The sequence below is a fragment of the Phalacrocorax aristotelis genome, chromosome 1 (genome assembly GCF_949628215.1).
Source record: "Phalacrocorax aristotelis chromosome 1, bGulAri2.1, whole genome shotgun sequence".
Taxonomy (NCBI): domain Eukaryota; kingdom Metazoa; phylum Chordata; class Aves; order Suliformes; family Phalacrocoracidae; genus Phalacrocorax; species Phalacrocorax aristotelis.
Genome location: NC_134276.1, coordinates 122250088 through 122273045, shown reverse-complemented (window position 1 = coordinate 122273045; position 22958 = coordinate 122250088). Strand labels below are relative to the sequence as shown.

The 22958-nt window shown below is 40.9% G+C and overlaps 1 protein-coding gene across 39 annotated transcripts in view; it reads left to right on the top strand.

Moving 5' to 3' along the window:
• BBX (BBX high mobility group box domain containing) overlaps nt 1-22958 on the top strand; it is a 148929-nt gene that overhangs the window by 113206 nt on the left and 12765 nt on the right. For 21 of the 39 annotated variants that reach the window (XM_075104334.1, XM_075104326.1, XM_075104370.1 and 18 more), the window contains 5 exons: nt 5987-6067; nt 8261-9179; nt 10066-10204; nt 13487-13635; nt 21395-21484. In XM_075104334.1, coding sequence (XP_074960435.1) covers nt 5987-6067; nt 8261-9179; nt 10066-10204; nt 13487-13635; nt 21395-21484 — 1378 coding nt within the window. Of the gene's footprint in view, nt 1-2601; nt 2683-5986; nt 6068-8260; nt 9180-10065; nt 10205-13486; nt 13636-21394; nt 21485-22958 lie in introns of all 39 variants that reach the window. The other 18 variants (XM_075104202.1, XM_075104179.1, XM_075104227.1 and 15 more) reach the window with 6 other exon arrangements.

Here is a 22958-nt window from a genome sequence, read left to right as displayed (position 1 = left end):
GACCTCATTGGGTCCTGCGGGTACACAGCCAAGCACCTTGGAAGTTTTCGAAGATGATGTGACCTCCTCAGAAGAGCTTTCTGAAATTCGGAGTGTTGCCAAGTTACGCTCTTGGCTTTCTCGTTCCGCTATGGTCTTGGAAATACTTGGCTCTACTTTTGTCCTTCTCATTTGTACCTTTATGGAAAGCCATTATATAGGCCAGCGATTTCTGAGCAGTGGGCTGTGTTCCTTAGTGCGGTGGCTGTTTGCAAGCTGTCTGTTCAGATGGGCTGATTGCTGTCATCCTCCTTGCCATGTGAGGTAAGCAGAGCAGATGGGACCCCTTGCTCTCTTGGTCTTACTGGATGTGTGTTTGGCAAACGGGAACAGATGGTGATGACTGCTTCATAGAGAAGAAACACAAGTACCTCTTAGATTTACTTAGTTAAACTCTCATCCATTATTAAACAAAGAAAATGCTTCCTAAGAGTGAAAGCAACAGTTTACCCATCTTAAAAACAAAATTAAGCCAAAAACCACAAACTCTTCACTTTCAGCTGCTTCTCTGAGGTTTTTCTCTAGGTGTGTTAATCAAAAAAACAATCACATGCAGCATGCAACAAGGTGGAAGTTTCTTTGCTAGTCCAGCAGGTTTCTATAATTTAAGAAAAAGGCATACTTGAGGACGATTTTGTCCCTGCTGCATTCTCACATACTCACTTTAAGCGGGCTTGCGGGCAACCCTTTCTGTTTATTTCTGTTCTGAACAGAAGGTTTGAGTCCAAAACTTTTAGTCAAAATGACTTGGAATTGGGAATGTGAGAGCTAGTCAGTATCTTCTCTTCCAGCCTTGTCTTAGGTAAAGCTGTCATCTTCCCATGTAAAGCTGTGGCATAAAATAGATTAATATATTTGCTGTTTGCCTATATACTGGAATTATTAAACAACTGTGTTAAACTGAAGTGCCTATCCTAGGAGAGAAATGAAAAAGTGGTACCATGGCACATGCTTCTTACGCACACTAGAATGTAATACAGTAGCTAAAATGCTGACCTGCATTGTAATAAAAGACAATAACTTGATCCTAATGATCCCCAATTTAAACCTCTACATAAGAAGAGGCTATCTGTGGTTGTAGTACTGCAGGTTCTGATTATTCTAAATAAAACTGGAAGGCGGTGTTAAGACGGGGAATGAGATCTGTAATCTCACTGAGAGCTGATTGATCAGCCATCCTCTTACTTCTGATATTTGGTCAGCAACTTCGGCAGAATGAGTTCTAAGTTTGTCTCTTGCGGTTTGTTTTCGTGACTATGAAGAGAATTTTTTTGCTGAAGTGAAATGTTGGATTCCTCTCTTTCTATTAGCACTACAAGGTTCTCAGCTGCATTTTTTTAGGATCGCCCTTTCTGTTGTCAAAATGAAATTCTTTACTCTTTCCTCACGTTGTGCATCAGGAGGCAAGATATGCCTGCAAGTTCTCAAGTTATACTTCAGTGTGTGGGTGTTTTTCTGTCCCTTTTCTGCCATTCATCTTGCACTGAAAAAAATCTTTAAGAGCTGAGAATTTGTTATGGTAGAGAGAGAAAAAGTTGAGGCCCTCTTCCTGCAAAGTGCAATGTACAAGATCACGTACTCAAGTGGGGTCCTGAGCAGGTTCACTGAACTGTCTCAAAACAAAACTAGGATTTTGGATTATTTTAGTTTAATATTAAAAATTATTGTTAATGCACATTAAAGTATTATTCACCATATTTTAAATAGTTTGCAGTAAAATGGATGTTCTGGATTATTGGGGGGGGGGGAAGTTTGTAATAAATCTCCCTGACAATTGAAAAGTAAACTCTTCAAATAACCTAGTTCAAAAGAAAGACATATTAAATGTAAAGAATAAGCCTAAGCATCATTTTTGTGATGAGGCAGGTGCCATGGAAACACTGGTGGTCTTGCCCCTAATCTTAGGGCTTCCAGGTCAAATACTACCATGTAATGCCATGCTAAAAAAAGATCAAATATGAGAAATAATGATCTTGCGTTGGTGAACTCATAATGCTGTACTTGGAAGCAAGTCAGAAAAAATTTGGCTGCAGAAGCAGTTCCCTGAAGTGTGGTGGTAGTCATTTACTCAGTGCTGGTGTTGGCACACCAACATCTACGTAGAAGGCTAGATTTGATGTCCAGATGTAAGGTCTTATTTCTTTTTTTCTAACTAAAGAAAGTGAAACAAGCAGTGCCTGTGAGGACAGATAGTCCTCTTCTATATCTAATCAAATGGGAAATACTGCCCAGGCTTTCTGGGAGAATCTTATTTAACCTTGACCATCACAGTTCATGTTTTTAAGCAACAGGTATGTCTTGTTCACTTACTCACATAAAACACATGTCATGACAGATAATCTAAGGAAGAAATTTCATATTTGCTTGTATCCTGCTGACTTCTAAATGCCTGTTAAGTGTTGTTGGATGGGATTGCTTACCTGAAGTAGGGCCTTCTGCCAGAAAGATCTAAAAGTAACTGATTTAACTAACCCCTTAATTTTTTCATTCTTTTTCTCCCTTCTTTTCTGTCTTTCCTGTGTGCCACTGAAATATTTTCTCCTCTGTTCATTTAAAACCTAGATCTCATCAAATACTTCCCAGTTGTCAAGTCCTGAGCCAGTAGAGCACTGTGGGAAGTCAGCACTCTTCCAGTTGGCAGAGGTAAAGTTATACCCATTAGCGTCACAGTGGGAAGATGTGTGTCTTTTCCCCAAAAAAGTATGAATTGTGTAAGGTTTGCTGTAGTATCAAATTTAGTATTTCCAGAAGCATAAATTAATAAATAATGGAATAGCAAGAGAATTAGGCAGAGGCAATGGCCGCAGGGACCTAGCTTTTCTTCATACACTTTTCAATGTGCATGGTTTCTTGGAGACAGCACAGAAAAATTTAGGCTGATTTTTAGAAAAAACAGCCTTATAACTGTAATAAAAACAGTGCTAATGACAATAGCAAAGACCAGAGACGACAGCATTCTTCTTAATGAGGAGCTGAATACCAGGATTCAAAAAGTAAAGCTTTGGTATGAGGACTAGAAGGTGTACTGCTGAATGGGGACCAAGAATAAGAAGAGAAAAGTAGACTTTGAGATCATGAGGAATCTGTCTGAAGAGTTGGAGGTTGAAACAGTGTACTAATTTCTGAAATTGGCAGCTGGCAGCAGCTTTCCCAAAAGTCCTAGAAATTCTCTGTAAGTCTTAAATATAACCATGTAGAGGTCTCCCCTTTGATATGTATGAATCACTCAAAAACCTTTGAGGCTTGGTGTGCAGATGTTCTTCTTGATGCTTGAAAGATGAAGATACATGCTGCATTCCAGGTAAATAAGCGAGAATGCTAGTACCTTACTTGTACTTTTTTTTTTGCAGATTTTTTTTTTGTTTTATATTTTTTTATTGTTGTTTTTGCTTTCTCCGTCCAAAGTCACTTCCTATTCCTGTGAGGCAAACGTTTCTCTGGACCCCATCTCATGGCATCCAGCCATATATTCTTGCCGGTGAAGTTAATTCCTCTCAGGGAGAATGTGGAAGCGCTTGAAATAAAAATATTTCATGACTTGTTCCATGGATAGTAATGCTACTATCTGACTTCATAGGAACTTACATAAGTGGAATAAAACCTGCCTTACCCTACAGGCAGTCCTGGCAGTAAGCAGAGCTTGTGGGTGTGTGCTATGTTGTCAGCAGTACCAGTGCAGGGGTGATTACATGTAACTGTGATCAGTGATCCGTAAGAGTGTTTGACTCGTGCAGCCCTGGGACAGTAGAAGGGCTGGTAATATTGAATGACAGACACCAGAAGTTTTTGAGGTGTCCTCTTACAGGACAGCAGCAGGCTTTGAGTAGTGGTGTTCTGGAGTAAAGCTCTTGCTGAGTGCAGCCTGGCTTTTGGAAGTCAGTATAAGAAGTTCTGATGTGACTGTGAAGCTTATGAAACCCTAATTTGGGGGAAGGACAGGCACTTGTCCACAGGAGTGCAGAGTTTGTACTGTAGTTGGTGGAAAGAGTGAAGCTAAGCCTGGCAGCGTCACTTTTGCTTGTTGGACAGGTTTCTGTGATCTCTCTCACAGTGACTGCTCAGATGGATTCCTGCAAGCCTAATTTAATATACAAAATGAATGTGTTAAAGGCTCTGATTCAACCTGAGAAAAACATGGCAGATGTGCTAAGCACATCCTCCTTGTCTCTAACTCTTGTAGGATATTAGTGCTGTTGATGGGGTTTTTTCCAGTTTTGGAGATCTCTGTAATGTTGGATTGTAATTAGGTAAATAAAATAGGAGAGAGGTAGCTTAAATTTTCAGACAGCAGTTCAGGACCTGGTTTGGGTCATCCCAAATAAACTGTGTTCATCGTCACCTCGAGGGTGTCTTCAGTTTGCAAGTTCATTTGGCAGACATCGGTGCCATGCTGCTGTAACTCCAATTCGCAGATGCTGTGCACTTGAGGGGACTGGACTGCTGTCTCCACACTGCTGGCATGGCAGGGGTCTGGGTCGTGGGAGCCTGACTGCTGTAGCACACAACACTGCTCTGCCACTCCTTCATCTCTCTACTGTGTAGATTAAGCAATTTTATATTTGTTTTCCTCCATCCTTCCCTATGCCCTCTTTTTTGATACTTCACAGTATTTTAGAGGTGGTGATAAAATGCAGAAGTGGATGAAATTATTTTCTAAAAAATTCTGAGAATTTCTACGTTTCTAAAAGTGGTTGGAGCAGCCGCTCTGCAGTCTGAAGCCTGGGAGACTGTTGTTGATCACCTTTGCTGAGCCTCTTGCTGTGCCTAAATGCATGCTTTGTCTTTTGCCTTCAGTGCAGAGGCATGAGAGTGAAGGGAGGCAGTGGTGCGGGTGCACACCACCTCCATAAGGCAAGGAGGCCACTTCTGCCACAGAGTGCTAACAGCATTAACAACACTCAGATGTAAGGGGTGTTCGGAGACTTGAACTGCAGTGGTCAGAGCTTGGGAGATGCTTTGAAGAACTGCAGCTTCCAGGAGACATACAGCGTTGTTAACCTTTTTGGTTTATTTCCTTTACAGCAGTGATGGGTTGATTTCTTCAAAATCAACTTTTTGGGCCCATGTTTGTTGGGAGCAATGAGAACTGAGTTTGGGGGGACAGGGAGAGCTAAAGTGTTGTAAACACTTTAGTTCCCCAGTCCCTAGAACTCTCCCTCTTTCTTAGGAAGCAAGTGTAAGAAACCTGCAAGCCTGGCCAGAGATTATGGGATATGTCCTTAAAAATAGAATATTTTCTTCTTCATACTAACAGCCATTCCTGAGACTGATCCTTTTGTTAAGAAAAAGTTCAAAACTGATACAAAACACTTTAGAGTGTTGAAGAGGATCATGACCTGATACAGGAAAAAGATTCTGGAGAATAATCAGCTACCTGCTTGCCAGATAGCCTCCTGTACTCTGAGGAGTGGTAAAGGTTACCAAAGGCTTGAGGGCTCCTACTTCACTTTGGTTTCATAGCATCTCTTTTATATGAGTTATAAACACCAGCAGGCAGTGCCATAGCCTGCCAGGAGTAACCTTCTTGAGCTATGACAATTAAATTATTTTGAAATCACATGTCCAACTAAGCCTTCAAAAACACCACGAGCTGGGTTGCATGCTGATGTAGATTGGTGCTTAGCTGCTGGAGTATGTTTGTGTGAGAAAGCATGTACTTCAGTTCATCCTACTCTTCAAAGGGCATCCCAACAAGATCATCGTTCCCAAATCTGGAAATGGCTTTTAGTGTCCGGTGGTATTATCCACCGGAGCAATGGTGGAGCAGGGTTTTATATATAACAGCATACACAGGTCTGCACTTCTTTTTCAATATATAAACTTATGAATGAATTTTGGGAAGAGGGAAGAAATAATCCATTCAAAAGCTGTGTGGTGAGCATAAAAGAATTGTGCTGGTAAAATAAAGTTTTTCTTTCCCCCCACCCCCTCTCTGTTTTTTCTTTAGATTTCTTCAAGTACATCCCATTCAGGTCCTTCTGATTTAACAAAACAGTGTGGAACATCAGCATTATTTCAGCTGGCAGAGGTAATGTATAAAATACTAGTGACTAAATACCACAGGTGCAGTGGGGTGGAGAAGTAATGATGTTGATTGCCAAAATCTGGAAGGCAGAACAGTACTACAGTTATAATTACACTGTAGCTTATAAAGACATAAATTATCATGGCTTGGGTGCCACAAGTCAAGATTTCCCCAGACTAGCCATCAAATTGGAGGTTTCTAAGAGTCTGTGCTGCAGCTGAGAAATACCAGTCCCTGGTGGTAAAGGGACTTCCCGATCACCATTGACACTGTTTCAATCCTGGTTTTAGGATTTGTGGTTTCGACTGTTTGGTTTGGCTGGGGACGCACAAAGAGCTGAGAGAGAGGACTGGATTAGTCTGTTACTTAGGTTAGGGCATTGCCATTACAAATTCCTGTTAAAAGGTCATTAGTTGCTTTCATTTATTTTAGCGTTTCATGACTACTGTTTTTTGAAGTGGGGAATAAACAGGTCAATAATTTATATAGAAACTCTGCTATGATACTCTCAGCACATCTTCCTTCTGGTAACAGTTAAAACCAATGGCCTCTTATTGAAATGGTATACTTCTTCTGTTTCTAAGCTTTTTTTTTAAGCTTTCCCAATCTTAAAGACTGTGAATGGCAAGTTTGTTTAGAGCTCAGGAAACAATAGCCGCTTTTTCGTAGCCACATCCGTAGCCCTCTGTACTATTGGCTACTACAGAAGAAGAAAAGGTATAGAGAAAAAAAAATCCATTGGCAAGGGATGTGTGTGTTTAATTGACAAAATATTACTGTCCAAACCAGTTGCATTTTAAAGGTTCATCTTTAATTTTTGAAAATCACAGGCTGCGTTTATATATACAGTGCAGTGAAAAAGTCACAGAAGTACCTTTGTTCCAATAACCCACCTCAGCATACTTGTAGGGTTCTCCTCTGCAAAATTTAACCTGCTTCCTAACAGATACTGTGCTGCCCAAGCTCCAGGGCTTTCAGTGCTTAGCCTAGCTTGACTTGAGCCAGATCAGGAGTTTCTACTCTGTGCAGCAAGAATTTCAGAAACTTACTACAAAGTGTTCTGTCATTGGTGTTATGCTCATCCATATATTAGTGTAAGAGATATTTTTAGTTTGCAAGTAAAAAATGCCTTGCCGATTTGAGAGGTCTAAAATTGACCTAAAGGGAATCCAGTGATCTGGAGAGTACATCCATACTGACCACATGGCCCGTGGGCTGAGCTGCGGGATAGGGAAACTCCTGATGTCTGTTTCAAAGAAAGCCTCTTCCATCTGGTTGTGCTCCAGGTGGCTGTTTGGTTGACATTTGTTTTAAAAAACAGAATAGCACTGGGAATGGAGCTTGAGGGCTTTGAGAGGGAGAGTAAGAAGTAGAAACCACGTCTTCCCAAGGGCAACTGCTTGGTGCTGTGGACGACTACCCTCTGTAGCAGTGTGAGCGTAGCCTGTAAGTGATCTGAAACAGAGAGGGTCTCCCAAGTCAGCGCTGCAGGAACACGGTAGTTTGAGGACCTTGTTACAGCTCTTTTCTGTGAATATTGCTGTTCCTCAGACAGTATGAGGAATTTGGTTTCCATTAATGTTATCTGCAGGAGGAGATAACCATGGCAACCACTGCTGCTTTGCAGTTCTTTGCAAAATAAGTCTGTGACATGAAAGATTTGGAAGGCTTTTTTACTACCTTGCAAATTATTTTGCACACTCGAGTAAAAGACAATGATCTCAATTACTGAGATTTGATTAACTTTTCACCCCCCTGCCTCTTCAGGGCCATTTGGAGGATGGAGAAAGGAGTTGTATACAGAGATATTTGGGAGTTGAAGGGGGGTGTGGGTGTGAGATTTCAAGTAACTTGTCTGTGGCAATAGTGAGAGATATCGTATTGTCCTGTTGCATTTAGGGTAATCCAAAAATCACTCTAGCAGTGGGTTTCCAGGTTATATAAAAGGTACTTAAAGAATCATGGAAACATCACTGAGTTCAGTTGGAGTCTTCTTTTATTAGAGTGGTAGAACCTGCCAGCCTTATTCTAGCACTTAGCCATCATAGTGTCTTTTTCAGTATTGTCCTTTAGCATAGTTTGCTCTCCTGAACTAAGAAGCCAGAGAGATTCCCTGTGTAATATTCCTGTTAATATAGGTAAGTAATGTTAACAGTTGAGTTTTGTTTCATGGGACTGTTTTTAAACTCGTTTTAGATGTGCCTTGCTTCAGAAGGAGTAAAAGTGAAAGAACCTGGAAAAACAAAAGTGGAAGCAGCGGAAGATGTGGGAAGGGAAGTTCCAGAGGAAATGGAAGTAGAAGAACTGGAGAAAACAACAATAAAGGACTCCTGTAAAGGAAAAGTAGAACAATCAGAGACAGAGAAAATGCAAAACCGGGATGAGACAAAAGCTGAGGAATCAGAAACTGCAAAATGCAGAGATTTTACTAGTCTTGCAATGGAGAGCAGTCCTTTTGAGAGAAGTGATAACACCAAGGATCACATGTGCTGTTCTCCAGAGCTTTCGATGGCCGACATGAGTATCCTTGGGCTAAAGCCAGAAAAGATAAAGAAGAAAAAGAAAAAAAATAAGTTGGACCGGCACACAAACGAAAAATCCACCCCCAAGAAACCTTGTAAAAAGAGGCAGTCCTCCGAGTCGGACATTGAAAGTGTAATGTATACAATTGAAGCCGTTGCAAAGGGGGACTGGGGTGCCGAGAGACTCGCAGAAACTCCCCGCAAAAAAGCCCGGCCTGTCTCAAATGTGAAGGGAAGTGTGTTGGATACAAAATCACCAAAGAAAAAAGCGAAATCGAAAGAGAAGAAAACATCAAAGGAGAAACCCATGGAGACCACCAAAGAATCAAAGCCTCCTGATTTCCTTAGTATTGCAGCCAGCAAGGAAATACCCTGTGAGGCTTCTGATAACATTAAAGTGGAACCACTGACCCCAACGGAGGAGGTGGTACCCCAAAGCTTACCAGGACAGGTCAAAACTGAGGACAGTGACTGTGTTAAAAAGATAGAAACCTGTGGCTCCAGGAAATCGGAGAGATCTTGCAAAGGTGCTCTTTATAAAACTCTGGTGTCAGAGGGCATGCTCACATCTCTGCGCGCTAATGTGGACAGAGGTGGGTGGCTTTGAGTGTTTCATTTACAGCATGAACTGCAAAAGCCTGCCTGGAGTGGGAGGAAAAGCAAAAGTCCATGTTTAAGCTGGAGTTTGAGCAATGTGTGATGGGAATGTTGTGTCTGGTCACCTGAGATGCTGAGGGCAGGTGGAAGGGACGAACTCCATGGTCCAGGACAGGTCTTCTTAAGTCCTGCCACCTTCTGTGTTCCTACTTACCTCACAAGCTCTTTTTGTCTTTCATGATCTGAGAGCTAGCTTTTTGACCAAAGGCTTTGTTGGTTAATTTGCCAGCCTGCTGATAGATGTATGCAGGACTTGTGTTGTATGTAACCCTGAACAATTAGTTTGTTTCTATATAAACAACTCTTGCGGTTGTGAGCTTAGTTCTCAGTCCTACAAGAGCAAATGTGTTGTGCTTTTGCTTTGGATGTTAGTTTTGCTGTAGGTGGTGAGCGAGAACCCTTTACCTTGTGGAGAGATAAATTTGAGATAATTTCTGGCAGCTTTCAGTGACATGTCTTGAAATGTATTTTTCCAATTAGTAGATTTAGATGTGTAATTTGAACAGTCAGAAAAGAAAAAGATGTTTGTAATTTAGGGAAGTTTACTACTGTAAATCTACTCATCTCTTTATTCTCCTTTATACCTCTAGAGATCCTGAGTTTAGAGGTAGTAGAAAAATGGCGGCGGGGAGGGATAGGGGAATAGTTGCCAATATCATCATTATCTAGTTTAAAATAAATAAATAAATGTTCTGTAACCCCTTCAAGAAGGTCAAGCATCCTAAGTTGCAGTACTGAATGGGTACACAAGTTCCTTCTGAGCCCACTTTGTTTTGGCACATTTTTCTAAAGATGAGAAACAATTTTCTGCCTTCATCCCAGGAAAAAGAAGCTCAGGGAAAGGCAACTCCTCAGATCATGAAGGATGCTGGAATGAAGAAAACTGGGCTTTTTCCCAAAGTGGGACAAGTGGGAACAAAAAACTGAAAAAGCCTAAGCCAAAGGAGGAGTTTGTTTTCGGGTAAGTTGTGGCTTAACACTGTTCAGTTTTAGTTAGGTCAGCCTGGTAATTTAAGAGGGAGTCATCCTCGTTGCAGCAAGTGGACTGCATCCAACACCCAAATAATCACAATTAGGCAAAATTCCTGAAAATTACAACCGCCCCTGGGCTGAGTCATGCTCTAGATACCTGTTGATATATACCAAAATAATTCCTTTGAGATCTTTCCTGGTTTACACTACTACTGTAAACAGATTTGAATGACGTTATTTGCTCACTTCTCAAAAAAAACCACACAATATTTACCCGCTCAAGAGGCAATGAAGAGGGTTACTTATATTTTCAGAGCGCTTTGCAAGCAGTGTTTATAGTTCTGTGTATCTATTCAATCACCATAAACAGAATTAGACTAGAAAGAATAGATCTCTCTGCCCACTTGGAGAGATTACTTACAGAGGAAAAGTAAACTATGTTCTAATATTGCCAAATAATTATGATAAAGATATCATTTTCCCATTGTAGAGACAAGATATTTAAACTACGCATGTACACCGTGAAGAAATTAAATATATCCAAAGAATAACTAGTGATTACAAATGCATTAAAGTTTAGTAACGCCACACAGAATTACTTTTTTAGTGTATAAGTAACAATTTTTGTCAGAGTATTACAGATTGATTTGACTGGAGGTGTCATTGTTAGATCTGCTTAGCCATTCATACTTACTTGCAAATTCTTGAAGACTTCAAATTATCTGAATTCAGAGGGTGAAAATGAATTAAAAAGGAGTCAGTTTTCCACACTTCATGCTTAAAATTGGCATGTGTTTCTTTTGTGCAGGCTTGCGGTAGCCTTTTTTATAACCCAGTCTATGTAAAATTTAGCTGCAGCTCACTTTGCAGCAAAGATATTAAATTGACAAAAATCTCCAAGTCTTGTTTGCTTGGAATAGTCAAGGAAAAATAATGGAACGCTTCTTGTATTTTTACTGCATTGTATATAAGTTTAGTAAATATTTTTGAAATTTAAATTGAAAGAAAACTTTTTACACCTAATGGTGTGAAAACTGAATGCATCTCCTAGCAAAAAAAAAAAAAAACCAACCCACCATAAAGTAGTTAGAAATGATTTATCCAAAGTAGCTGGAAGAATTGCGTAAAGAATTAATTCATTCAACAACTGCTCTTCTACCATCATTAGCTGGCTGGATGGGGGAAATACCTGTTTGCCAATCTTGCTGCTTGATTCAGTCATGTCATTAATGAATATTATTTAGTGAATTCTGTAATGGCAGAACCGGTAATTTGTGGAGGGGAAGTGCTGGAGGAGTCATCCATTATCCCTGTCCATTTCACTACCTGATCTTCTGACTTCTTGAAGAGCTGGGTTTACCTCTACCTGCTCCTCCTAACTCATTCTGCTCCCTTCAGCATCACCTTTCAGCTTCATTTTGTGTGTGTAGGGGGGAGGGTCCTCACCCCTCTGTAATTATGTCTTTCTCCCTGTGTCTTCTTACCACCTTCTCCATCAGTAGTTGCCTACACTTCCCCGATAGACCCCATGAAGTGCGCTTTGTCCACGTGCTGTCCACTCCTTTGCTCCACCTGCATGTATCTCCTCAGAGAACTAGGCATGAAAACCTCAGCTCAGCTACATGTGTCTGACCAGGCTTGTGAGATGCTCTGAAAATTTGTGACAATATGAATGATTTTTTTTTTCCCAAATAATTAATCGTTGACATAGTGATAGCAGCACACTCCATTGCCTCCATGTTGCACAAGCTATAAATTACTAGCCAGGATGGCAGCTTGTCTGCTTTCAGGGTAGTTCCTTCCTAATTGGAGTTGCAGCCCCTCATACACCGTTGGGGCAGGAGACAAGGCAGGTGGCCGCAGGCAGTGGGAGAGGAGCTGGGGCAGAGGATGGAATTGCATGACAGCTGTCAGAGCAGAAAATCGGCTGGTTTTGTGGTTGTCAGGGAACATCCACATGGAAGAGAAAGGTAGCAGTACCGAGCACCACTAATGTCAGATATTCTTGTGATTTAAAAACAAACGAAAACATGCGTGCGCCCACACACACACAGAAAAACCCAAAACAAACAAGCAAACCCCACCATGCACGCAGTCTGCCAAGACCAAAGGCTGTATTTTAAGATGGAAAATTCCTTACAGAAGGTAATGATTACAGGGATAAAATGAAGTATCATTCTATGTACTAAAGCTTTCAGAATGCAATTTGTTTGAAGTGCTGCTTCAGGGGGCAGAGAGAAATGCCATGTTTCTTGTGATACTGCCAAGTGTACAGTGTGTAAGGGCCATCCCTCCAACAGTCATGTCAAGTTCAGGTTTTCCGAAGAAAACAGAATTAAAGACAAGTAGAAAATGTCATTGTTCACCTGTCATCGACAGCACTATTTATAATCTGCCTAGCTGTGCGCACTGTCTTTTATTAAAATACAACTCCTTCCTGTGCTCCTGCCTGGCTGCAAAAATTTGCTGGAACAGGGTGCTTATACAAGACAGCGTAGACATCACAGCCAGAAATGCCATGCCATACTATCCTGTTCGAGTAGTGTGGTTTTTATCTGGCTATTAGGAACAACAATACCATCTCTGGGGATTTCCTGAGGTGCAGGTAATATAGTTACAGTCATTCAGGTTGGGCTGAAGTATGAGGGATGTTGAGTTTCCTGAAAGCATGGGTTAGCTGCATTTTTTATCTTGCAACAAACAAAATGTGAGGGAAGGAAGTATAATCCCTCAGAACAAACACAAAGCTAATTCCTACCTCAAAGCACCAGGTTTTAGAATATCCTCAGAAGATTGAATAGTTCAACATTTTTCATCTGGTTTGAATTGTTCTTGTTTTCATTCTAGGGTAAGGAGTTTTATGTGAAGTTATTTTATTGGTTTGTTTATTTTATTGGTTTTGTTGTCTTTTTTTCACTCCCCTCACAGAACAGACAGATATCCTGTATGAATCTGCAGCAAACAGAGCTACAAGTCACCAGCATGACATTGATTTTTTTTTTCTAATTTTAATATATGCAACTAATGTAATCAATTTGTACTGAGTTACAGTCCAGCTTCTATATTTGTATGTTCTCATCCCAAAGTTGGATTAATATATACTAGTTTGATGTTTACAGTGTGTGTGCGTTCGTCTCTGTCCCCCTCTCTCTATATAGATAGGTGTGTATACACACACACACACACACACACACACTCACTCCTAAACAAGATATTTTTTTCTCCAGAAATGGAGTTACATTTCATTTGATTGGTTTTGTTTCCCCTTTAGCTTAGCAAGGTTGGAAGAAGAATTTGAAAAGAAATTCAACAGCCTCCCTCAATACAGTCCTATTACCTTTGACAGGAAAAATTCAGCTGTTCCAAGGAAAAAGAGAAAGGTTGGAAGCGGCTCATCTGAACAACCAAAATCCAACAAAGGTAAATTACCATGTGCAATACATTCTTAAGCAACAACAATGCTACGACTAGCTCAGGAATTTATACTTTCTTACATTACTGTTATATGTGAAACATGTGATGTCAAAGAAAACATTTTGCTGGCACTGAAGGCAGTTGGTTCTCACCTGGGTTAGTTTTCAGGCTGTACTCTTGAATCCTGATTTTCATGCTGAGTAGAACTGGTTGGAGTTTGTAGATGAAATATATTCCTCATAGCAAGCAAATTTATCAAAAAAATGCATTGTGAGGTAAGTGAATTTGACAGGTTTTCCCAGGAGAAAATGGGGGGGAAAATGGCAGATGATCAAAAGGTTACATTTTGACATTTTTCATAACATGGTTTTATGCCGGTTTGAATTTCACTGTAGTTTTAGGCTCTATAAATTAAAACATAAGATACCAGAGATGTCTGAATGAAGCATTTGGATTTTTTTAATCAAGATTTTAACTCTCTATCGTAAGTTTGGACCAAAAATGTGCTGACATGTTAAAAAAGGGTTAGAGGACAGGAAAAGCAATTCCATACCCAGCTCCGTTGCTGAGGCTCTTAGAGGGAGAAACTCATGACACATTTGGCTGGTTTATATACAGACAACTTGTGACACAGGGGTGGTAGACAAGTGAGAATATGGTAGGGAAAACTACTTTTAGACTGTGGCAGAAATACTGATGCTTACATACAATACAGAAGCATCACAAAATGAAGAAATGACATACCAGGAATCCTACAAGATAAAAGGATGCTCAAAAGAATCCTCATTATGCACAGTTCACAATGTGAAGCTGGTTCCACTGACTGACGGGTTTTCAGATCTAATACTGCTATTTTAGCCAGGTGACGCTGGATTAGATCTATGCCTTTTGGATGCTTCACAAATAATCACATTACACCATGCAGGATTGAGCAGCTGTTCTTTCCTAGTGCATGCCAATTTCGGTATCGATTTTTGTATTTATATAATTAGATGTGGAACAGTCACTTCTGCCAAATTAGACTTGTGCTAATACCAAGTGAGTTCTGACTTCAAATGCCTTTCATTTTTTTATGGTATATATTTGACAGAACAACTTCAGTGGGCATGAATGAACTGCTTTAACCACTGTATTATTATCATGCTGCGATTAAGCAACATCTGTTGGAACAAGATCTCCTCGTTTGGCAGTTGAAGTTGTAATAGCAGCTCCTTGGATTTCTTGCTACAGTATTTCACCCGTTCAAGTGTCTTGATGTCTAAAAATTTTGCAGACCCTATGTTGTTTGGGAATGGCATGGTAGAATGCTACCTCAAGTCAGGTAGCCCAGAACTGCTTTCTGCTTTTGGCTAGGTTCATATGTGAGAGCTTAACTTTTATCCTTGTTTGCGTCACTTAAAAAGCTTAGGAATATATCTGGCCATGTCTCAAGGGAAGGTGAGAAACATAACTGCAGGCAGGTTACAAACCTGATACAAGTAGTTTTAGCACAGCCCTGCGGAGGAGGCCATGGAGCATTTGCCTCTAGCTGACAATAAAGGCTCTTTAAACTGAGCCAGCTGACTTTGCACTGAAGCAGATGGTAAACAGTCACAAGAACTTTTCCACCAACTGAGCTGTGGGGTTGCAACAAGCAGCCCCAAGGCAGGAATATCTGATTGTGAAACTGCTGTTTCTGTAGTGAACATCTTAACCGCAGCCCCGAACTGAATCCAGATGGAGCTGGTGTTACATGCTCCTAATTTCAACGAATGTTGAATTCACTCAAGTTAGACGAGCAAGCTGTCAGCTTGTGTCAGTCATTCCAGCTCCCTGGAAGTGAAGTTCAGCTCTCAAGAGGTAGCTGAAAAGCCTTCCAACAAACCAGTTTTCTTTTGGAAAAGAAAGATCGCTAAAAAGTAAATATTCCATGGCAGTGGGTTGATTTAAATTTGTTTTATTTTGTTAGGATGCTTAAAATTAGGATGTGAGTTGTGGATTTGAAACAACCTGAACCAAATTGCATACAAACAAGCTTACTGGTGTAGCAGGGAAACTGTTCCAGCTGAGCCAAACATTCATTAAGCTGAACCCTCAATTTAATTTGTGGTGTACTGACGGGCCATTCAGCCTCGTCATGCTCTTGGCTTGCCTGTGAACTGGGACTAGTCTAAAGACAGTTTGAGAATACTGACCTCCAAAGGTGTTAAGCTTACAGGTCTGCAAACTAGGCTTCTGCAGGTATTGCAGGAAATGAAAATGACGTATTGTGCAAAATGATAGAGATTGGTTTGAAATGGTTCTGGGTTTTTTGAATTATCGTGGGTTTTTCACACCACCGGAATGAAACAAAAGTAACATCTTATTCATGGAATGTGATGAGCATGAACTGTGAAGGGTCAATATAGTCTTATGGGTGTGACTGTGTTGGGATGTAGGAGACTGCTTTGCCTTGCTGTGCTCTGCATTACCGTGTCGTGTGGAGTTGTTTCTGCTGCTTTGCTCTTCCTTGGGGTTCTCTCTCTCTGTAAGGTAATTAGAAGAGATGTCCGGCACAAACAGTGCCTACTAGTGGTTGGGGCCTCTGGATGCTTCCAAACAACAGATAATACTTGCTAGGGGTAGGTGTATTAAACACTCTTTAAGGTCATTCCCTGCTTTTTCTGAATGAGCATGTGCAGGATCATAAACTTCCCAGGCATTCTCAGTTCTCAGATAAGTACTTAATCTTTGCAGTGTACAGATCAGTGCCTTCCAAAATACATTTAAAATTTGGAAAATAGTTTGGAGTGTTGCACACTAAAACTTTCCTAGGATGTTAGATGAATAAAAATGGAGAAACAGGGTTTTCTGTTGGTTTTGGGATGCTCCCGACATACCTACCCCACCACCCACCCCACCCCAAACTAGGGCTGTATGCCTTAATATGTTTTATTTTGGAGTAAATGGTGCCAGACTGATTCTTTGTCAAATGTCATTAACCTATACCTACAAGAGGCCTGATCTGGTACCAAAGTCAAACTGCCAGGATTGTCAGGATGTTTTCTAATCCTAAGCGGAAAGTGAGTGGGTCAGTGCCCACTGACTCCTTCCATTGTGCTTGTCATGTCCAGTCCTCACATCAGCCAGTTCTGTTCATATAAAAACATCTGAAGAGCCCTGTAATGTGAAAGCTGTTTCAAATCCACATGTATAAGGGAAAAATTGAACTTTCTTAAATGAGAGGCAATATTTTCCCCAGAGCTTTCCGAATTGTCCAAATTCTGCTCCCACTGAAATTAACGGGGGTCTTTCTTCAGTGGGAGCAGGACTGAACAAGCCATAATGCTTTGGCAAATTCTACCTCAAGCATTTTGAACTGGGAATGTGCAGATAAAATAATAATGTCACAAAATGGCTGAAAATACTGAATCTCTGCAGATGGTCTGCTCCGACATTTGCTGGAGCTGTGACTGATTTCTTTTTTTTTCTTCTTTCCAATGGCATGTGTGCCAAAACATCCCACCACACAGTAGTCAGCAGTCTGCAGTGAGTCACTAATCCCCTTGTATGTAGAAATGAGCAACAGGCATAGTCATTATTTCTGCCCTGTGTTGTGAAGAAATGCTCACTTATACACTAAGCATTTCACTAACGCTTTCATTTTGGGAAGGCAGGGAGAGGAATGCAGTGTGCTTTTATTTGGGAAAGGGATTGTCTACATATTTTTTTTATCTGTGGCCTCTAGGACTAGCAATAAAGCATCAGCTTAAAATGGATGCTTCTTTGTGACATTCCTCTTGGTCTTAGCTTGGGGGTTTTATTGGCTCAGTTCAAAGCATTCAGATGCCTAGAGATCGCATGCCATAATGTTCTAAAGATCATGACCTAAAAATATAGCATCTTCCTTCTGAGAGATGCAGAAATGCACAGACAAATCTGTTTGTCCTGGTTTTCTTACAATCACATTGAAGTATTCTCTATTTGATCAGGCCCTTTAAAATAGGGAACTTCGTGAGAGCAGAGGGGGCATTTACCCAGAAATGAGGAGGAAATGCACTTACGGTTTGTTATGTATGGTGGCTTCATTTTCTTGCCTGCTGCTTCCCTGAGCAGTTGCCGTTGGCCTTAGTGAGTATTCCCAGGACAAAATCCCTACCGCCCTCAGTGAGCACAATGGACAAGCCAGGGACTAGCAGGTGGTTAAATCCTGTGGCAACTGCTGAAGTGCTAGGGAAAGGAAGAGCCATGTAGAATATTTCCAATAGAGAATGATGAGCAGGAGAAAAGGATGTACTTTAGACTTTGCAGAGGCTGTATAACAATAGCAAGTAAACTAACATTAAAAGCTTTTTCAGCTTTCCGTAGAAAATCACATCCAGGGTCCACTGCCTAACAGCAAGCCTTTTAGATTAGTTAGTTTTTTCAGTCATGGATTTTCTCTGGATCGAATGTTGACAAGTGGCATTTGGTCGAAGCCTCGGAGTACTTGCCTGCTGTCCCCATGAAACAGGTGTAGCCCAGCCAGCCCTCCTGTAAACCCCTACATGGGTGAGTGTGCCTAAACTGTGCCCCTGCAGCACCTACTCTCACTAGAGCCTGATATTAACTCTATTCTAGGGATAGAGTTAATTAGATCTTAGATTAGATTAGATATTAACTCTATCCCAGCCAAAACCAGCACGTGATCTGAGGAATGCCCCCTTGTTCAGTCTTTCCTACATGCAGATGTCCTCTCTGGTCCAGACTATATCTTGCCTTCTCTGTATTGGTTTAGTTCAGTTAATTTCTATGAAAAGAAAAGCTCTGTTTTTCAAACCTGAATATGCCATGCAAAGATCCTGTATTTGTCAGTTCATTGGTTTAGACCTTAATCTAAAGGCAGGATGGGATGTAGCCATTTCCGAAGAACCACCACATAGTCTGTTCGGTGAATACTAGACAATTTGTATGTGTAAGTGTAAGAGTGATTGTAATTTGGCTTTTCACAGAGGACTCTGAGCATATCCTCTAGTTCTTGCTAAGTAGTTCAGGCAGGGATTGTGGATGAAGTTTCCCATGGAGTCAGAAGTTATATTCTCAGGTCTAAGTATGACATGTTGACCTATTTGGCTACTAGCCCATCTTTTCTTTCACTGCATTCATGGCCAAAGATCGTTCAAGTGTCAGTGGGCACTGCCTTACAGGAATAACAGCTAAAAGGGTAGGAAATTCTAATTTTCCTTATGAAAAGGCAGCCTTTCTTTTGACCCTTCTGAAGTCAAGGTCCTTGGATTTTCCATTTGGGAACAAAATTTTACATGTAAGTGGTGTGTGCCTTGGAGTACCCTACATATCGCAGATACAAGCTTATGACAGAGGTGCCTTGGATGGTAAAAAAGAGATGAAAGACACAGCTTTCCTTATTCATGCAGTATTTGTCATCTTTTTGTGAGTTTTTCTTCTCGGTTAATACTGCTTAGAGTTGCTGGCATTGGTTGACAGTCTGTGATACTGATTGAAATTGGCTATAGGGTACAGGTTGAGCTGTAGAAATGGTGACTTCTATGATAGTATGTAGCGTGTTGCTTATTCCAAGCTCCTGCAAAAATCACTGATTTGCTAATTAAAAAAAAATAATAAAAATGTCACAAGAATCATCTAGTTACGTACTTCTACCTCTGTCTTCTTATGGAGCTGTTGTGGGAAGACTTTTTCTCTTATATGGATGAAGTGTTTGACCTTAGTCTTCAGAAAAGCTCAGTTTTTTCACTTAGGCTTTCCCTCAGTCTGCCTGAGTTTTTTCATTCGTTGTTTGCATCTATATTGCACTGACACTAGACTGCTTATCCAACTCTGTGATACTCAGGAAGCTATTGTAAAATTTGTAGTTTGAATCAGTTTGAGTGAATATGGCCTCTTCTGTTGAACTTTCTGACGTTTTCTATACAAGTTCTAGTATACAAGTTCTATTCACATCAAGCTGGTGTTGCCTAAGATGGTCTCTCGGTTAGGCTTTATTTGTTGTTTGACTTCTAGATTTTGGGGAGATAATTAATCTTTTCCAAAGTTTTGACTTCTTCAATAGTAAAAAACAAGCAGCAGTGAGCCACAAAGCCAACATAGAAAATCTTAGAGTTTCTATGCCTGGTTTTGGCTGGATTTTAGCTTTCTCTCAGTAATTTTCAGTATTACTCAAGTGGCATTGTGTCTATGAATGGTCTTCCCCTCATAAGCCTAGATCCTTCTTCCATGTGCTGCTACACACTTTTCTCTTTCTTTGCCTGCTTATGTAGTCATAGTATGCATATGCGTATATAATATATGAATATAGTATGCATATGCAGTCAGTGATGGCAAACTGCAGACGTGTGATGTAGATGTACCTTGATCACGTGTTACTACATGGTTGCAGTTGTGTCTCAGTAGCCAATGTGTGTGTCTGATTCCTTTTAAGGATGAGGAGGTGTGGAGGAGGCTGGTGTTTGTGGTGGGTAGAATCCTATTCCAAGCCAGCTGCAGATGGGAAGGACACCCTCTTGTTAGGCTATAAGCTGTCTTGTCACCTGCAGTGCATCTCATTGCTGTTTGGGTAGGTCTTTTCTTAGCTAGCCTGAGGGCTTGCTTGCCTGCTGTATCTTTGGAAGTAAGATTTTTAAAGAGCAGTTTCTGAAAAGTAACTCCATGAAAACAGCTTTGCAGTGTAGAGATTATGCATGTTATATCTTTGGTCTGTTATGTCTTAATATTGATGTTGTATCACTGTTTACTCCATTAATGAGACAAAGGATGGCTTCTTGATGACCTCTGCTAGTGGCATACTTTGTGGTCTGATGCCACATAAGATGTCTTCTGACTACTACTAGCAAAGACTCTGCTGTCAAAGTAGGAATGATGCCATGAGCTGGGCATAACCTTACCTTCCTCTCCTGCGAGCTTTTACTTCTGCACTTAGTATAAACTCATTTCTGGTCACCAAAAAGGCAAAGGTAACTCTTGCATCCTCTGGTGGCATGGCACAGGCTGGTAGTCCTGTTGCTCACTCACCCTCCCCCAGTGGGATGGGGGCGAGAATTGGCAGGGCAAAAGCAAGAAAAAAAACCCTCATGGGTCAAGATAAAGACAGTTTAATAAGTGAAGTGTGGTGGGGAGAAACAAGTGATGCAAAAGCCAGTGCTCACCACCAACAAACTGATGCCCAGCCAGTCCCTGAGAAATGACTACTCTGGAAGAAACTCTTACCCAGTTTTATTGCTGAGCAAGACATTATATGGTATGAAATTCCTCTTGGTCAGTGTGGGTCAACTGTCCCAACTATGTCCCCTCCCAACCTCTTGCGCACCCTCAGCCTACTCACTGGGATGGCAGAGTGAGAAAGAGAGCTCTTAATGCTCTGTAGACACAGTTCACCAGTAACTAAAACATTGGTGTGTTACCAAGACTCTTTCTGATGCCAGTCTAAAACAGCACCAGGCTGCTGTGAGGAAAGTTTATTCCATTCCAGCCAAACCCAGTACGCATCCAAAAGAGAGCGTATCTTTAAACAACCAAGCAAGCAAAGCCCTTGTTTTATTGTATGTTTAAGCTTTCCTAAGGTCATCATTCTCCAAAATGCTTTGTATGCACTTAAGCATTGGGAGCTGATGGATTGAAGTACAGCCTGCTGAAAGCCTCCAGAGTCTGTTCTGCCAAAAGGTCAGCTTTTGTGCTTCCCCATGAAATGGCACCCTGTATTAGTGGAAGGGGAGGTTCTATAGTACATACTGTAACTGTTGTACTCTTTTTAAAACTGCTAATTAAAAGTATGTATTGTTAATGTTGTCTGTAGGTTCATTCCAGTCTCAGAAAAAGAACTTATTCCACAAAATTGTCAGCAAATCTAAGCACAGGAAGGAGAAGCTTAATGTTCCGGACACAGGTACTGGTGCATTACTTAGTTAAGGTTTTGGGCCGCCTTCTCTCTCAATTCAGTCTCGGGGAAATGCTTCTAGACAGAGGCTACTCAGCTCTCTAGTCTTTGATTGCTTTGGTCCCTTATTTCCCTGTCTGCTTTGATTCCATTAGCTCCTGGCTCCAGCTGATAATATTACCTTATTTCCAGTATGATGCTCTTTTGTTTTTAATTGGCATCTCCCTTAATTACAGCTTCCCGGCTCCAAATGCCATGCAGCAGAGCTGATAAAGCAAGGACAGTTCTGCAGTTGGCCCTGAACTCTTTATCTTCCTCAGCTCGTAGCTCTTCAGTCCTTTGGTTCCTGTTTTCTCTACCCCTTCTATATCAGAGGCTCTATTATTTGTCCTTTACCAGAGCATTTATCCATGTCCCTATCTCCTCTCCCTGTGATTTGCTGCTGTCTAGAACTTTGCAGGCTGCAGCTGGTCAGGATGTAAGAGCTCGTTTTTGCAACAGCTCTCAGAAGTAATAACCTAAACCAACCCTCCCTCTGTAGAAATCTTAACCAGCTTTCTGTTTGCCTCAGATTAAAGAAAACTTTGACAGTTTTTTTAAGTTATGTCCTGGACTGTCACTGCCCGTTGTCCTGCTGGTAGCTCTCTAGTCTTTTTCTTATTACAGTAATGTGGTCTGGCATACCTACATACTCAGAACTCTGAGGGGCATTTTCAAATCTACAGTATGTACAGGATTATAGCTTAGCCTGTTTCCCTAGGCCATTTTTTTCTTTTGTAGTCATGTTGCCCACACTATCGAAATCATGCCAGGCTGTTCCTTAGCCCTTCCACAGCGGAGTTTTCTCCCACATCATCCCTGTGGTGTAGAAGAGCCTCTCTGGTTCTGCTTGCTTGGGTAGCTCCATGAATTTATTTCATTTTTTACCCCATCCGTACCTGTCTCTTTTTGAGATAAATAAAATTTCTATCCCCATATCCAGTTCCTCCAGCTACCTTTATGCTTAATATCTTTTCCTAAGGCTTGGCCATGTCATTTTCTCTCCTTTCCTGATGCTCTGTTTTTTGTCCTCTGTGGTACATGTGCACTATTTTCCCACATAGGCTCTGCCAGCTCTGCTGCATTCAACAGTGCAAATATTTTGAAATTACTTGCTCTGTTACGTTGTATTTGTACAACAAACACGTTGTGGGACTCGGTCATGAGAAGTAACTATCTTGCTTCCATGTGGGTGTGAAAAAGTCATCATACATTAACATAGCTTTTATTGGGTGCCATTCAGATTTTTGTCACTGAATTATTAATAGGCCGTGTAGACAAATTAGTAAGAAAAATGGGTGTTTAAATTCTCCTGTGGGAAAAGAAACAGAAAGCATTTAATACATGATAGAGGAAAAAATATAAAAATCTTAAAATCTGCAGATACAAAATGTGGCTAAACAGAATGTCAAAACCTCCATTTGATTAAAGGAAACCAGCCTGT